Here is a 17450-nt window from a genome sequence, read left to right on the forward strand (position 1 = left end):
AAAGACAAGGGGACCTCAGTGATAAATCCTCAAGGACTGGAATTCTGCCAACAACCAGAATGAGTTTGGGAGTGGATTCTTCCCCAGAGCATCAGAAAGGAAGGCAAGCTGGCAGATACCTTCTGAGACCCTGAGCAGAGAACCCAGCTATGCAGGGCTTAGATTTTTACCCTACAGACCTGTGAGCTAATAAATGGATGCTGAGTTGGTGGAGGGATGAGAGTCAGTCAGCTATGAGAGGTCCTTTCCCAGAACATGGGCACAGGCCTCCTGCTCAGGAAGCCACCCAGAGAGCTGGCTGTCCCCTATGAGGGGGCACCCAGGACATCACAGCCTCCCTTCAGGAACCCCCTGGCTCCTCAGAAGCAGTTGGGAAGACCCTGGCTGTGCCAGCTCAGCTGCACACTCGGCCTTTCTTGACCCTTCTCTGTAAACAGGTGCTCTATCTGATGGCCTCCTCACTAAGGGGAAATGTCAGAGGAAGCTGCGAATGTGCACCCTCTGCAAAGCCTCAGAGCCTGTCACAGACCAGGTGACTCAGGGCAGGCCAGTGGCTTCATGAGGAAAACTGGTGGCATCAGTACCCAGTCATGTAGCATTCTGGACTGAGTGGACCTCAAGGGACAGGCCTGGTAAAGCCAGGGGTGTCTAGCTGTCTGGTTGGGTGAGGCCTTGCCCTGCCTTCAGTAGCTTCCTGGGGCTCTGACCTTGGAAATTAGAGAAACCTTTCATGACTCTCACCATTTCCTAAAGGCAAGGAGTTCTTCATTGAAAGGAGGCCTGCCATTTTGGGGGTACTTCATGTCCCCAGCCCCAGGTCCAGAGCCGGGGTGGGAACTGAGAGCATCGCTGCCTTCTGCCGTCTTCCATGAGCCCAGCGCTGGGACGCTAGCCTCTGACTCCTTGCTTGCCTCAGCCCTTGCCCTGCACACCCTCCATCCTGACCCTCCTCTTAGTTGGTGCTGGTCATTAAGTCCAGGTTTACCCTTTAGCCCTTGCTATGCAGATAGCAAGACTGCCCTTCCTTCACCTGGCCCAGGTGCTAGAAGCTTCTTTCTGCTCTCAGTGTGCCCTCCTCTCCCATAGTCCCTGTCAGGAGGGAGGCAGGAAGCTCCCATTTACTGAGGACCCACCGTGCCAGGACTCTGCTAGCTGATGACCTGCATGCCTGGGGACTGTGGCCCCTGCCAAGGACAGGGAAAGAGGGACTCCTCCTCCAGCTCAGCCCTGCTGTGAAGCCAAGACTGCTGTGGACAGATAGCTGTGGCTTTATTTCACTGGGTGGGTTGCCAGCCACCTGCCCTCCAGCCCTAACCCCGCTGCAGGTTACATGGGCCGCTCCTGCAGCTGGTGTGCAGAGCTGCCCTGGCCCCGGCCTGGGGAGAGCCTCCTCCTCAGCCTGGCCAAGGCCTGGATGGGGTTCTGGGTGCAGATGGTTGAGTGGGTCCCATCATCCAGGGAGGACTTGCTGGGCTGGCTGCAGGGCTGCCGAGGTGGGGATGCTAGAAGCTGGCCTGGCAGAATCCTGCCTGCACTGCCTGTCCTGCTCCCAGGAGAGTGCCGCCTGCCCAGGGGCCTGAGGAAGACCAGATCACAAGAGATCTTGTGAGCAAAGGGGATTACTCCACCCCTGTCTTCCCTGCCTCTGGCAAAGTCTCACTCACCCTGGGGATGCTCTCTGGGCCTGGGTGAGGGGTGCTGCTCCCTGAGTTCCCTTGCTGGGAGGGGACCAGATTTGGTCCTGTGGGATCAGCTGCAAAGAAAGCCAAGCTCAGAAGGGCCCAGGAGTCCCCTCCCCACTGTACAGAAAGCGTGTCATAGCCAGGGACTGGGAGGGAGGGCCTGAACCCATACCCACAATTCCTTCCACTAAGGGGCAGGGCTCCTCAGCTGCGAACCTTGGGGCAGGTAATATGTGTGAGAAGGCTGCTTTCTGACAAGGCTCCTGGTTGCACTTGAAATAAAGGTGTGAAGCACTGTGCTGGGCTAGAAGACACTGATCTGTAACATCCGTATGCCTTCTTGAAACATGAAAGATGTTTCACAAAAGTGCAGCCTAAAGCTACATGAGATAAGGCAGGCTCTTAACAGATTCCCAGGGCAGAGTCTGAAGGCCTCTGCTGGGTAGGGGCCTCTTCCAAGTCCCCACAGATCCACCCTCAGGCCCACCTTGAGGCCTCCCTGCTGGGCCACCTCGTGGATTTTGGACAGCATTGACTGGAGCCGCCCGTTCTCTTCCTGCAGGACCTGGATGCGGATGTCATTGGCCTGCACTTGCCTCTCCATGTCATTCGTGATGTTGCCAGAGCCTGTGGAGATGTGTTATCTGGGACCCCACCCCACCAGGTCTGCCTCTTGTGCCCAATAGGACGGGACCCCAGAGTGCAGGCACACCAGCTGAGGTGGGTGGCCTGGGCAGTGCTCCGGGCCTCCCATCTCATCTTCCTTCTCCTGTGGCCTTGTTCCCCCTTCGCTGTCCCCTGCCTGCTGGAAGGTGAGAACAGCATTATAGAATTTGCAAGCTGGGTGGGACCTTGAGTTCACAGAAGACTTAGCAAACAAGCAAAAGAATCTATTCCAAGGCCACCTGTTTTTGGCAGGCCAGAGAGAAAGTGAGTTGTCCCAAGTCACACAGCCAGCTCTTGGGTGTGAGTGAAATCACAGGGATTCAGCAACGATGTTTTCTCCCACTGCTTTGGGGATGGATGCTTTCTTCCAGCTCTACAAACCTTGACAAGCTGCTGCCCGTTCTGGTTCTTGGTTTCCTGGTTTGTAAAAAGGGGCTGCTACCACCTTGTGGGATGGTTCAAAGGGGGGACAGAAGGGTCTGGCATGTAGTCAGTGCTCAGGAGTGATGACTTATCATGACCAGCTAAACTGCAGCAGATCTTCCTGACAGGTCTGCAAATGGACTCAGTTCCAGAGCTGGAGAGGCTGGGAAGAGAACCCAGGTCCCCTAACATCCAATCCTGTGCTAAGATGGGTACCTAGCACTCCTGTGCCATGGAGTCCAGGACACTAGACAGCTGGGTGCTGTGTCCTTGGAACCAGCCTTATGGTGGGGTTTGGGGAGAGGCCAGGAAGAGGGACATGGAGAAGCTGAGCAAGGACCGGCATGTGTCATGGAGAACACAGGCTACAGAAGCAGCCAGACTTATGTCTAAATTCGGCTGTTGTAACTGGGTGCGGTCATGTCACCTCTGGGCTTCCATGTCCCTGTCTACCTGGAGGAGTGGATAATGCATTAAGCACCTGCATGTCATAGTGGCTCTGTAGGGCAGCACTGCTGGTGCCCCCACCCACTCCACCACTCCCACCACCAGCCCCAGTGTCTTGCCAGGTGAGCCCTCAGCTGCCCGCCCTGGGCCCTGGCATACCCTCAGCACCATCCCAGGGCTCCTACTTTGGATCTGGTGCTCGCTGGGCCTGTGCAGGTCCGGGAAGGCCACCAGCAGCCGCTCCCGCTCCCTTAGCTCCACCAGCTCCTGTTCCAGCTCCGAGATGGTCAGCCGCAGGTCTGTCGTCGTGTGTTCCAGGCCTTGCTTCTCCCACTGCAGGCTCTGCAGCAGCTCCTGGTGCAGGGGGAGGCTCAGACCTGGCTCTGAGGATGGCCCCTGGTTCCCCTGGGGACATTGCTCCCACTCCCAGACATGAACAGGCCCACAGGCACTCAGCTGGCTGGAGGTTCCTCTGGTGAAAGGCAAGAGCCCACCCTGCCCTTGCCCTGCCCACTCCCACCTGCTGGGCCTGCAGCTGGCACTGCCCCTGCTCCCTCTCGCTCTGCAGGCTCTGCAGCTGCTCCTCCACATGGGCCCGCTGGACCTCGGCCTTGTCCAGACTGCCCCGCAGCTCCTCACGCTCCTGGTCCAGGCTGTCCAGCTGCTCCAGCAGGGCTCGCTGCTTGCCCTGCAGGGACTAAGCAGGAGTGGATGGGCAGAGAGGCTGTGCAGCCCACAGGGTGAGGCCCAGCCATGTAGAACTAAGGAGGCTACAGTATCTACTACCCTTTAAGCTTCTCCCTCGTGCCGTGTGTCTGTGTATGGGGGAGGCTGTGCATGCACGTGGAAAGGAAGGGGCAGAGGGAAGGCAACAGCAAGCAGATGCACACCCGACCTGGTCCAGGCCAGGCCCCAGCTTGCAGACCCTGCCCCTTTGGAAAGCAGTTGGCTGTCTCTGTTGGCCTTGCCCCCTACTTCTTTTCAGTCACACTCAGTACCCATTCAGAGAGGAATTCTGGGAAATAGGCTTTCTTCTTCTTCTTAGGTCTCCAGTCACATCAGCCTGTATCACTGAAACCCACAATTCCTGACTCCTACTCCAACACTGATCTGCTCTAAGTCCTGGCTCCACTTCTTGCTAGCTGTGCAGCCTTGCACAACTTCCTTAACCTCACCAAGCTTCAGTTTCCTCATCTATAAAATGGGGATGACAAGAGTATCTATCTCCTGCTGTTGTGGCAAGGTGTGAGAATGAGACGGCTACAGAGCCTGAAGCCCAGTACCTGGGTCACAGCAGACACCCATCCTGAGAAAAGCACCCACGTGGGGTAGAAAGGCTTTCCCTATCCTGGGCCCAAGCCTGACCCTGGGGACTCTCAACTGGGCTCCTGGCTCCCTGCTGAGCCTTTGAGAGTAAACCTAGCCAAGACAGCCCCTAGACCTGCCTCCTTCACTAGGTGACAAGTCACCTGCTCCCTTGGCCACAGCCAAGGACACCTATGAGGACCCATTGCCTAGGGCACAGGTACCCTGGGCTCACCTTCTGCCCTCCCCATCCTTCACCTGGCTGATAGACTAATCACCAGCTGATGGCATCCAGGTCAAAGGCCACTTTTTCCCAGGAGCCGTTCTGGATTCCCACAAGCAGAGATGCCCATCCCTTCCTGGACCCCAGGTAGCACTTTCCCTGCCCCTATTAGACAAATGTTAGGAGAGCGGTGGCATGTCTGCTCATCCTTGCCAGATGGAGGGCTCCTCCAGAGCAAGGCCTCGCTGGGCAGCAGTGTCTATCCTTGGGCCACTGTTCCCCTAGGGCCTGGCTCAGGGCAGACTCTCTGTAAGGGTGAGTTAAATTAAAACCTGGGTGTGTGCTGGAGAGCAGGTACCCTCCATCGATGAGCCCCCAGCCCCCACTAGTGGAGCTCTTCCTCCCTGCAGCCCACGATGCATGTGCCCAAGGCCTGGCGAGGCCCCGGCCTCACCTCCTGGTGGCGGACCATACTGTCGACACGGGCCTTCTCCTTGTCCAACTCTGTGCTGGCCCAGCGGATCTGCTGGCTCGCCCCGTCCAGCCTCCCTGCCAGCAGCTGCACTTGCTCCTCCAGCTGCTGCACCTGCCTCTCAGCTGCCGCCCTGCGCTCACCTTCCTCCTGCAGCTGCTGGGCCTTTGCCTCTGCAGGATTGAGCAGGCTGAGCAGGCGTGGGAGAGGGCAGGGCAGGGAAGCCCTGGTTCGACTCCCTGCACTACCTCTGACCCAGGATGGGACCTGAAGCTGGGTAGTTACATCACATCTCTGGGCCTCAGCGTCCTTAGCCACAAAATGAGGCTCTGAACCCCCGAGGTAGGATTGGAAAATAGAAGGTGCTCTCTGAGTAGGTGGCACCCCAGCTCAAGTTATCCCCCAACAGTGTGGTCAGTCAGGCCCACCCTCCAGTGGTTCCCTCTATCTTTACCATGGAAGCTCAGGGGACAGAGATGGAAGATGCTTGAGATGTGGCCTGGGGACATATGGTAAGGCTCCTTACCCACAGCCTGCGTGGACTCCTGCTGCTGCTTCAACTCTCCCTCCAGGGTGGCCACTTTTGTCTTTAGGTCACTTGTTTCTATGGCAGCCAAGAAAGAGGCCGTTCAGAGGGTCCCTGGGCCTGGCCAGTGGCCCTCATGCCCAGTGTACCCTGCAGAGTGGAGGCGACCATCACCGTGTGGAGGGGACACCTGGGATTGCGGGAGGAGCTCAGGGGAAGTACCTGGAGTCTGGGACCTGTCCACCCTGCTTCTCACTGACTGGCTGCCATGTGTCTACACCTTTCTGGGCCTCGGTTTCCTCTGCAGAGGTGACAGTAAGGCTCAGAAAGGGCAGTGACTTGCCAAATCTCTCAGGCCTGGCTGACTTCCAGTGCCAGTAGTGGCATCTTTTTGTGTAACAGCCAAAGCCAAAGAGGCTGCTCTGCTCAGCTGATGGTGCCAGGGAATTGCCTCCTGGAAGTAACCCTCAGTGACTGACAGGAGTAGGTGGATAAATACCCCAGCTGACTCCTCATGATGAGACAAGGCTTCTTCTGTACATTCCCCAGTGGGACCAAGCTGCAGCTGCTCACATCACTGGCTAAAGTAACCCTCAGTGACTGACAGGAGTAGGTGGATAAATACCCCAGCTGACTCCTCATGATGGGACAAGGCTTCTTCTGTACATTCCCCAGTGGGACCAAGCTGCAGCTGCTCACATCACTGGCTGGATGAACGGTCCCTTCTTTGCTGCCCACTCCCCAACCTGGCTTTCTTCCACACACACTGCTTGTCCTTGATGCCCCGTCTTGGGGTCTGCGTCTGGGAGCTAAGGCTGTAGCAGAGCCCTGGGGCACCAGGTGGTTATCCTCTGGGGCACAGACCTGCCAGCAGCTGCTGCTTGTCACGCTCCCACTTGGCCAGGCACTGCTCGGCCTCCTCCGCCTGCCGCCGCCGCTCCCCCTGCTCCTGCTGCAGTGCCTGCTCCAGCTTGTCCACCTGCTTCCTCAGGCCATCCTTCTGGCCCTCAGCCCCCTCCAACTGGGCCCTGAGGGGCCCAACAAGCTGAGTGAGAGCCCCCACATGCTTACTGAGGCGCATCAGGTCTTTGCTCTGCTCTGCTGCCCAGTGGTTCATGGTGGCAGCTGGCAGTGGCCTGAGCCCCATGCTGTCCTGCACCAGCTGCTGGAACTGGCCTAAGGACGAGGGCAAATTCTGGCTCTGACATAGGCTGATGACCACCTTGCCCACCTCCCGCAGGCTGCCCTGGACACTGGCACACGCGTCACAGGGCACCAGTGCCGTCTCAATGGTCTGAGAGTGGACACTCTTGGTGTTCTCAGAGATCCTGGCTAGACACCGCAGGGAGACTCTGATGGGTATGCTCTCCGGCTCTTGGCAAATCTGGGGCAAGCCTGGCATTGGAGAGGGGGTCCGGATGAACTTGGCAGTCATACATTCAGGGCTCCTGGCTGGCTCGTCCCTGGCTGTGGGCTTGGAGGTAAGGGTCTCCCCTTGGTTTGCCTTTTTCTGTGGTCAGGAAAGAAAGGAAAAGCAGGTGAGGGAGACGGGCCTGGGAGGTGACTGGTTCCCTGGGGAGGTTCTATGACAGTTTTGCCTGATGCTCAGACCCTCAGATGTTATCTGACACCAACTTGAATGAGAACTTTTTCCCTCTTTTCCACAGACTTGACTTACCAAGCCCAGGCCTCCTCTCTGCTGCCCCCATCTCCACCCCAGGTTTGATGTGATTATGTGCATGGTACTGGGAGAATAATGGTGACAGTAACAGCTGCTGGTTACTGGACTCTTGCTTAGTGGACTTGCCTGCTCCCATGTTGCCATAACCATTCTCAGTTTTAGTTTCCTCTCCATCACAGTGATGGTGGTCCTTCTCCACTGGGTGGTTGTGAGGATTATGGGATAACCCGTAACAAATGGGGCAAATATTACCCCCACTGTACAGATGAACAAACTTGAGGTTCACAGTAGGTAGGATTTTTCCAAAGTCCCACAGCATAAATGGCAGAGCCAGGCAGCCCAGACATGACCCTCATAGCTGGTGTTCTTAACCTTACTATGTGGGCCTTAACTGGGAGGCTCCAGAGTTCACACTGTCCCCTACAGTCAGTGGGGAGCCAGTGAAGGATGTGGTGCTCTAGGAAGCTGGAGCTGGGAGGGTTTATGGGGCTGACCACAGTTGGGGGGTGGAGAGTAGGGGCGGCCCACCTGGGGGGCCACTTGCTTGTAGAGCATGCTCAGCTTCAGCAGGCTATTCCAGAAGCGCCGCACTGTGAGCCCCACGGACATGCAGGGCCCTGCAGCCCGGGCAGGGGGCATCATCTGCTCTGGGCCAAGGTTCTCCAAATAGCTCATGCAGCTCTGAAGCAGCAGCAGGAGCCTGCAGGCAGAGATGTCAGGGTTGGCTGGAGCTGAGCCTGGTGGCAACGTGCCCTCATACATACAACTGGCAGCTTCTGGCTCTGGAGAATCGGCCCAGGCATCAAGGACTTGGGGAGTCCCAGAACATGCTCTGCTGGGCCAGCTTTAAACCCAACCCAGGGGCTACTTCCTCCAGGAAGCCTTCCCTGGCCCCAAGCTCAGCTAAGTGGCCTCTTCTGGGCCTCCTGGGTGGCAGCACTTCTGCCTGGCTGTTCGCCACTGGACCAGTGAATTCTGGTAGGCCGGGCAGGCCTCACCTCAGTTGTATTCTGAGTGTTCAGGAAGTTCTGGGTAAGCACCTGCCTTACATCAAGTGGCCCAGAGCCTTCACTTTACAGATGACAGAGCTGAGACCCTGAGAGGGGAAAAACCTACCCACAGCCACAGGGTAAACAAGGCAGAGGCACATGTACAATCTCCTGATACTAATCAGGGGCTTCTCCTGCAGGAGGAGCTGCTTCTGTTACAATGGAGACACAGAGTGAAGACAGCTAGGTGTCTATCCTAACCTCCAAGTTCAAAATTAGAGTCAGGTGCTAATCTTAAGGAAATAAAATATTTTAATTTTAAAATAACATGGGAACCAAGCTATTTTAAAGGAAGCAGTATTGTATTATATTTACAACACGTACCAGGAAGATAAGTGGCCTTTTCTTGTTGTAGATGCAAGGGGGTTATTCCAAGCCCATGGGGCCTTGGACAGAGAGAGCCTGGGGGAGGAGTGGCCCCTGGCCTCCAGGCCCTACCCCTTTCTGAGCCAAGGTGTCCTCCTCTGTGAATGGGGACAACAGTGCCAAGTAGCACTAGTGAATGGGGAAGCATCTGGAAAAAGGACAGATGTGGCATTGACAGAGCAATCTGTCTGCTTAGACAGACAAACCCTCACAGTGGGAGACTGCTGTGCTTTCTGCAACCTTAGCCATAATCCCATCTCCTGACATGAACTGAGCACCTCTAAATGCTACACCATGGGCTGGTGCCATGGCCCTGTCCTCCAGGGTTCTCAGGCTGGTCTAGGTCTCAGACCCAGTGGCCTCTGCCAGGAGTTACTTACATACACAGAAACCCAGTGGAGGCTCCAGCTAACTCAACCAGAGGTGGGCAAGGGGGTCTGGCAGGGCTGGGGGCATGTCAACAATAGCTTCACAAGGAAGAAGATAGGTAAACTGAGCCTTGATGGATGAGTGGGGCTCGGCCAGACCTGGAAGGGGCAGGCAGGACATTCCTAGCACAGGGATGGCATAACGTAAAGTGTGTTCTGTGCTCAAGCATGTTCAGCCCCTCATAGGTCATAAATGGTGCTTTCATACCGAGGGCTCCTCCAGGCCTCCAAGTTGGTAACTCTGGCTTCTCTGTCCCCAGGTAGGTCATCCTGCAACCGCTGAAGTCCCTCTCATGTCTTTGCTGCCTGTCTGGATCCCATGGCTTTATTAGTGTATAAGGGTTTTGAGCACTGGAACCTGGATTGTGGTCCCCAGGAAGTGGAAGGCTGATGACCATGTTAACTTGAATGATAGCACAGAAGTGGTGGGGCTGCAGGGGAGTCCACTAGCCTCTTCCCAGCAGGGCCAGGGTTTGGAAAAACACATCGCATGTCTGGCCTTTTTATACACGGAAGGAACAGCATAGCCCACAAGATGCCAGGAAAAAGAGACTGGGATGGAAACTCTGAGCAGTAGCTATGGTGTCCCTGACACACAGCAACCCTGAGGAGGCAGCAGGGAGAGGCCGGGAGGCAGCAGTCAGAGCTGTGGTGCCACAGAGACTAGCAGGGCGGCTAGCAACTCCCTGAGGTGAAAGGATGACAGCACAGCACAGCTCACAACAAAACACAAAAAAGGTGAGATCACTTTGAGGGTCCTGAGCTGATCTGGCCCTGACAGGTACTCAGTCAATAGCGATTATTGTTACCAATGTCATCACCACCTCTGGAGGGGCTCCTGTGGCTGCTACTGGTCTAAGGGGCAGGTGCTGGCATTCCAGGATGACCAGGTTCAGTCAAGACCCTCACCTATCAATGACCAGCTCCAGCAACACAGCATGGGATAGCTGTGTGAACTCAGGGTCCCCTGGCACGTGGTCGTAGTGCTCCAGCAGGGCCACCATGTCCAGGTCACAGGCCATACGGTCAGGGAACTTCCAAGAGGGGAAGTGCACGGGCCCGGCACGGGAGAACACGTCTACGATGGTGCCCTGCAGGTCGGTGAGGTCCTTGCGCAGGCTGTCCATGCAGGCCTGGCTGCCCAGCAGGTGTGCCATCCTCACAGCTCCTGGAGCAGGCAGGAGAAGCCCTGTTAGCCAGATCCATGTGGCTGCTGCCAGAAAAACCTTCTTAAAGCCTGAATCTGACCAGTTGCTCTAGGCCAAAAGTCCACCCTAGACCCTGGGGAGAAGTCTGTTCCCTAGCCCTAGGTGACAAGGCCTTTCAGGGCCTGGTCTGGACAACCTCACCAGCCTCCCTCTCACTCACTGTACCCTACACCCATAATGACAATTCCAACATTCTAACACTCTTTTTTTTTTTTTTAATTTTATTTTTTTAAAAGATGACCGGTAAGGGGATCTTAACCCTTGACTTGGTATTGTCTGCACCACGCTCTCCCAAGTGAGCTGACCGGCCATCCCTATATAGGGATCCAAACCCGTGGCCTTGGTGTTATCAGCATCATACTCTCCCAAGTGAGCCACAGGCCAGCCTGACAATTCCAACATTCTATAAGTACCTCCTGAGAGCCTGTGTATGCCAGGTTCCCTGCTAAATGTTGGGCGGATATAGCTGTGAACAAGAATGTCCCTACCATCCTTCCCTCCCAGAGCGAACCCTCAAACAGGGCACAGACAACCAATAGAGTTATAGCTACAGCATGATGAGGACTGCTGGGTCACATAAGGCCACTGTCATCTCCTGCCTAGACCACTGCAGCAGCTCCCAGCTGGGCCACAGGCCTGTCCACTCCAATCTGATCAACTTCAGCTCCAGAGATCTGGGCCACATGATGCTGGCCAACACCCCTTGGGACTCCCTGTGGTCAATGGGAGAAAGGCCATCTCTGGCCACATCCTTCACTTCTCCCTCTCTAGGCCCTCTCTCTACCCCATACTCTCCACTCCTACCACCATCAGCTATGAGAAGCAGCTCATGCACACCTGGCCCATCTGTCCCCTCTGTCTGAATCATACTTCGCCATCCATTAGGGGGGAACTCCTCTCATCCTTTAGGGTTCCTGGGTATCACCTCCTCCGGGAAGGCTTCCCTGAACACCCTTCAGGCTGGGTTAGATAATCCCTCTGGGCTTCCCCCATCAGCCCTGATTGCTCTCTGCTGGAACAACTTCCTCTCCTGGCCATCTCAGTCTCTGTGGTATCCCCAGCTCAGCCAGCCTAGGGCTGGTTAGCTCAGTTGATTAGAGTATGGTACCAATAATACCAAGGTCTAGTGTGCAATCTCTGTGCAGATCTCTGTTTGACCTCCAGCCACCAAAAAAACCCCAAACAAAAAAATAAGCAAACAAAAAAAATCGCAAAGAAGAAAAAACATTTTTTTGACCATTTATTTAGTTTTGACAGCTGGCCAGTATGGGGATCCAAACCCTTGACCTTGATGTTATCATCATCACGCTCTAACCAGGTAAGCTAACTGGCCAACCCATGCAAAGAAAATTTAAAATGTGTTGACTTTTGGGGGAAAGCAAGTCCTAAAGTATAAGAGAGGAAAACCTGAAAACTTGTATTGAGATCTATTCTAATGACTCTGATGACAGGGAGCCCATCACATCTTGATACAGAGAGTCCCAGCCATGCCCTTCCTGGCTACGTGGCCTCGGGAAAGTCACCATACCCTTCTGAGCCCCAGCTGCTGCTTCAGCTGTAAAATGGGGACACTGTCCACAAGCAGGCCGGGTTGTTGTGAAGCTTTTAAAGGGGTCATGAATAAAATCCTTGGTCCAAGGCAAGGCACCAGTAAAAGTTCTCAAGCAATACAGGTTGAGTATCCGTTATCCAAAACGCTTGGCAACAGAAGTGTTTCAGATTTCAGATTTTTCTGGATTTTTTAATATTTGCAGATACTAACTGGTTGAGCATCCCTAATCTGAAAACCTAGCATCCTTAATTTGAAAATCTGAAATCTGAAATGCTCCTTTGAGCATCATGTCAGTGCTCAAAGTTTTGGATTCTGGAGCATTTTGGATTTTCAGATTAGGGAGCTCTACCTGCATTATTATTATTAATAATATTATTGGCAGAAACAACAGCAAAGACCATCCTTGTCTTGAGCCCATGCCTGACTACTATATTCCCCAATTCCCCTAAAGCCCACACAGAATGCTTTTTGTCCATCTTCTGGAGTCTGTGAACACCTGAAGACGTGATTTGGATGAACCATCCATCGCCCTTGACTCAGAAAGTGGAGAAATGAAACACTGTCCTGGTCCCTCCCGGGTTGTGAGTCGGTAGCTAGTTTCAGAGCCAGCACTCTGTTGGGAGCTGGGCAGCTGAGTGGATGCTGAGCCCTGGTCCCTCCCCACCCTGCTATCAGGGGCCCCTTGTCATTTCTGGATTTCTTAGCAGAAGGAATCCTCTTGTTTCCCCCACTACCCCCTGAAATGCAGGGGTTTCTTGGCCAGTATTTAGGCCATGGCCCATTCTGCCCCCAGCAAGTCCAGGCCTAGCTGAGAAAAACCTCCTCTCCCAAACCTATCCTCCCCCACCTCCCTCATCTCAGATAATGGCACCCCACTGAGTGTGCTTTCTCAAATCCCCTTCCTCTACCCCCTCATTCCAGCACCAACTGCTACGTATGTCCAGACCACACTAGGAACCCAGTACTTCTCTCTACGACACTGCTCCTGACTCCACTATCTCCCCAGACCACTACCACAGCCCCCCATGAGGGGTCACCACATCCTTTCTGCCTAGTACCATCTCATCCATTCTGTACACGCAACCAGAGTGACTGTTGAAGAGGCAACTGCTTAAAGTCTTTTAATGGCTTTCTATAGCACTAAAGATTGTGACACTTCCTGGGGCTTTGGCCCTGTGTGGTCTGCCCCCATCTTAGCATCTCACCACCCAGAATGTGCCCCTCCCCACACTTCCCCTAGCTAAGATACCTCCCTCAGGTCTCCACCCAAACATCCCCTCCTCAGGAAATCTCCCCAGGTCTCCAGGCTGGGTGAGATCCCCTGTTACACATTCTTAGAACATCCTGTTCTTTTTCTTCCCAGCACACACCGCCACCAGAATAGAATCATTATTTGAGTCTGTCCCCCTTTCAAGCACATTTGTCTTTTGAGTTCACTGGAGTATGACCTGGCTACCTGGGCCGAGAGGCCTGAGGGCCAGCCTGTGCCCACAGGTGCTGGGAAGTTCAGACATCCAGAGGTACCCTAGAGCTGAACTGGACTCTCTGGACTCTCAGAGGACTGGGCCTTGCCCTCACCTCTGCGTGGTTCCTGCCTGTAGAGTTGGAGTGACCTGAGTGAGTCTGGCTCTTGGACTAGCCTGTAGGCTCCAGGTCAGAGGCTCATCCAGGTGCCTGGCTTCCTGTTTCAGGTGCAGGGCTTTCCCTAAGCAGCTCTCCAGTCCCTAAAATGGATAAAGGTGAGAGTGAATGAGTTCACAGTCAGTGGTTTCCTCGGGGGCAGGGTGGAAGGTGAACGGGAGAATGCAGAGGGTGTTCCAGGCTGGAAAAATGGGGTGAAGGAAAGGACAGGTGGGACACTTGCCTTGAGCTTGAGCACAGAGGGTGTGCTTCAATAGTGCTAGCTCTGTCTAAAGGACCTACTGTGTACCACTTCCTTGAATCTGCTTCCTTTATACAGAAGAGGAAACTCAGACTCTGGAAAGTTGTTGGCTAGCCCAAGGTCACTCGGGGAACTGGGATTGTGAGTATGATATCTCTGCTCTGTCCTCAGGCCACACAGCTTCTAGAACAGCAGTGTCCAAAAGAAATATAATGCAAGCCACATATGGGATTTTAGATTTTCTCCTAGCTGCTGATGGGGTGCAGGAAATACTACCCCAAAACATGGCACCTTGGAAATTGAGAAAACAGCAGAAGCAGGAAGGCCACTCTCACCTTTCACTCGTCCTTCTTCCCTGAACAGGCCATAAAACCTAGGAAGGTTACTCTCTGACCTTCTCCCTCCCTTCTCCTCTGAAGACCCTCATGTGACAAGTGTCCTGACCTATGTGGGCTTGGGAAGGAATGTCACACAGATTCGCCAAGAATCTGAACAGGCTTTGCTAAGTTCCCTCCAGTTTGTTACTATTAGATCATACCTTTTTGTCCTCCAATTATACTTCCGCACAACTGTCTTTAAAAAATACACAGATTTCCCCATTTCTTTGGGTCTTCATTTTTGAAGGCTCCCATGTCATAGAAGACATTTATTAAATAAATTTGTATGTTTTTCTCTTGTTAATCTGTCTTTCCTTATAGGGGTCTCAGCCATGAACCTTAGGATGGGTGAGGAAAAGATATTACTTTTTCTCTCCTACACCACATTAAAAAGAGTAAAAAGAAACAGGTAAATTAATTTTTTTTTTTTTTTTTAAAAGATGACCGGTAAGGGGATCTCAACCCTTGGCTTGGTGTTGTCAGCACCACGCTCAGCCAGTGAGCAAACCGGCCATCCCTATATAGGATCCGAACCCGTGGCCTTGGTGTTATCAGCACCGCACTCTACCGAGTGAGCCACAGGCCGGCCCTCAGGTAAATTAATTTTAATATTTTATTTAACTCAATACACCCTAAACATTATCATTTTCAACATGAAATCAATATAAAATTAAGAAAACTTTTTATGGGCCGGCCCGGTGGCTCACTCGGGAGAGTGCGGTGCTGATAACACCAAGGCCCCAGGTTCGGATCCCATATAGGGATGACCGGTTTGCTCACTGGGTGAGCGGGGTGCTGACAACACCAAGTCAAGGGTTAAGATCCCCTTACCGGTCATCTTTTAAAAAAAAAAAAAAAAAAAAAAAAAAAAAACTTTTTTTTTTTTTTTTTTTTTTTTTTTTTTGGCATTAAGCTGCAAAGTCCAGTGTCTATTTGACAATTACAGCACATCTCAATCTGGACCAGATGCCTTTCAAAAGCTTGACAGCCACATGGGCTGGCAGTTACTGTACTGGACAATGCAGGTATAGAGGGTGAGATGCAGTATGTTCATTCAGCAAACAGGGACTGAGTATCTACTACATGCTGGGCACCACATCAAGAATAGGGACAGAGTAGGGCACACAGAGCTCTGTCTTCCAGAAATCACCAATTATGTATGAGAGACTCTTTACACAGAGTAAGCTTGGATGTATCAGCTCAGGATGGAAAGCAATGTGTGTCCGTCTTAAACACTGACATACACACAAAAACACACACATGCCCACATCCCACACACATGCCCACATCCCGCACACATGTTGCCTTGGCAACAGCCTCTCACGAGATATTGCTGCCCAAGAGATTTTATGTCCCTAAGGAGTGACGTGGAAACAAAGGGCAAAAACAGACTCAAACATTCTGGGCTTCCTTTCCTTGGATGGGCATGAAGAAAATAAAAAGCTAACAAGAAGTCCCAACCTGGGAGGAAGTGTATTCAGGTGGCAAAGCTGAATACTCATAAGCTTGCTTGTGATGGCACCAAGAAACAGATCTGTTCACCTTCAAATAAGTACATCTGGGGCCATCTTGGATACCAAGTCCCACTAGATTCTGAAATGCCAAAGCATCAAGAATATCCAAGGTTACCTTACATTGTTTCTTCTGGAAAATGAGGCCATTCAGACATAAGCATGGTTTGAGAAGCATGATTTGAGGTGTGTGCCAAGTGAAGAGCATCTGACGTGGGCTTTCTTTGTAATTCCTAGGTCTTGAGTGCAACCCTCAGCCTGAAGCTGCCAGCCCTGCACTGTACCTGTGACGACACAGGTGATGGCACTAAGAGCAGCAGCTAACTCGCCTCTCCTCAGTTCCCTGGGGTTCAAGGTGAACTCTGACTCCCAGATAAGGGCAGGAGTCTTTCCTCACTCCCTTTCAACATTCAAGCCCCTTTTCTCTCAAACTAGTACCCTACCTTACTGATAAAGGTTATGCCTACCTCCCAGCCATTGTGCCTGGTGAAATTCAAAGTCACCACCATGAAGACACTTTAGAAACTCTAAAACCGTCTATGTGGCAGTTGCCAGTCTCTGATCCAAGACAGTTAATTGCCTTGATCCCGTAGGACACTAAAGGACTGAGGAGGGCAAAGGAATAATTAACTGCACTAGTAAAGGAGTAAGATTGGCCTGAGTTTGGATTCCCACTATACCAACTCTAAACTTCACTGTCCTCATCTGTAAATAGGTTGCTATAGGAAATAAATGATGTAATACATGCAGTGTTTGACACAGGGTCTGGCTCATAATAAATAGTCAATAAATCCTAGCTATCATTATTATTCTACATTAATAATAACAACAATGACATAAACCAGCTCTGTGTGTGTGTGTGAGAGAGAGAGAGAGAGACAGAGGGAGAGAGAGATGAGATCTCATCCTTGCCCTATTTCACAGAGAAGAAACTGAGGTCCAGGCAGGGACTCAGAGCCTGCTCCCCGCATTCAGGAGCTGGGAGGGAGGGGAGAGAGGACAGGGATGGGAGGATCTCAGGAGAGGGAGAGAAGCGGGCGGGAAGGTGTGCCTCTGGGAAGAGAGGGCTGCCCCTGTGGGAGTGAGGGGTGAAGCCTAAAGAAGAGGCCCTGATTTGAGAAGGTCAAAGGGGCTTGAGGGCGGGGCTGTGGAAGGCAGGGGATGGAACCTAGAAAAGGCAGGCCCACGGGAAAAGAGATCAGTGGGATTTAAGGGAGAGGGACTTGGAAGGGGACTTGGAGGAGGTGCGCCTGAAGCGAACGAGGGGGGCGAAGGGAGAAGGAGGTGGGGCTTTGAGGCAGCGGGCCTGAGGGACGAAGGGCTCTCGGCAGTGAGAGGCCAACGGGAGGGAGCTGGGGCCTTGGAAGGCGGGGTAACAGGGAGAGAGGAACTGGCCTGTGGAGTAAAGGAGCGGCCAGGGCCGCGAGGTGAGTGCGGGGGGCGTCTGGAGGATGACGTAGGATATCTCACCTGCCTCCGGCGAAGCGGCCTAAGCTTCTGCGTCTGGCCGGCTTATGGATCTGCCCCAGACGAACCTGAGGCTCCTGGGAGCCCCCGAAACCCACTGCCTGGCGCCCTGACCACTGCCGTGGCAACGGCGTCCCGTGCTGCCGTGCCCGCAGGGAGGGGCGGGAGGCACGCCGCCGCGAGGG

General features: G+C 53.5%; 1 protein-coding gene across 6 annotated transcripts; it reads right to left on the reverse strand.

Moving 5' to 3' along the window:
* Nucleotides 1-1250: 1250 nt before the first annotated feature.
* Nucleotides 1251-17408, reverse strand: CCDC157 (coiled-coil domain containing 157). Of its 6 annotated transcripts, none has more exons than XM_008571354.1 (11): nt 17269-17408; nt 10178-10436; nt 7954-8125; nt 6609-7254; nt 5745-5822; nt 5201-5391; nt 3739-3915; nt 3404-3572; nt 2170-2309; nt 1665-1753; nt 1251-1576 (listed from the first exon to the last, which is right to left on the reverse strand). In XM_008571354.1, the coding sequence occupies exons 2-11, from the start codon at nt 10423-10425 to the stop codon at nt 1327-1329; spliced, it is 2160 nt and encodes a 719-aa protein (XP_008569576.1). In that variant the 5' UTR covers nt 10426-10436; nt 17269-17408; the 3' UTR covers nt 1251-1326. The 6 variants fall into 6 exon arrangements, with proteins under 6 accessions (XP_008569576.1, XP_008569577.1, XP_008569578.1 ...); XM_008571355.1 differs by lacking the exon at nt 17269-17408 and adding an exon at nt 13607-13645; XM_008571356.1 differs by lacking the exon at nt 1665-1753 and having other exon boundaries at nt 3378-3572.
* Nucleotides 17409-17450: the final 42 nt, after the last annotated feature.

Source organism: Galeopterus variegatus, unplaced genomic scaffold (genome assembly GCF_000696425.1).
Source record: "Galeopterus variegatus unplaced genomic scaffold, G_variegatus-3.0.2 Scaffold684, whole genome shotgun sequence".
Taxonomy (NCBI): Eukaryota; Metazoa; Chordata; class Mammalia; order Dermoptera; family Cynocephalidae; genus Galeopterus; species Galeopterus variegatus.

Coding starts and splice junctions, on each gene's coding strand:
- CCDC157 (XM_008571354.1), bottom strand. CDS start 10,425: ATGGCACACCTGCTGGGCAGCCAGGCCTGCATGGACAGCCTGCGCAAG. Junction 8,126..10,177: donor CTGGAGCTGGTCATTGATAG/GTGAGGGTCTTG, acceptor CTCTGCCTGCAG/GCTCCTGCTGCTGCTTCAGA. Junction 1,577..1,664: donor GCCCAGAGAGCATCCCCAGG/GTGAGTGAGACT, acceptor GGTCTTCCTCAG/GCCCCTGGGCAGGCGGCACT.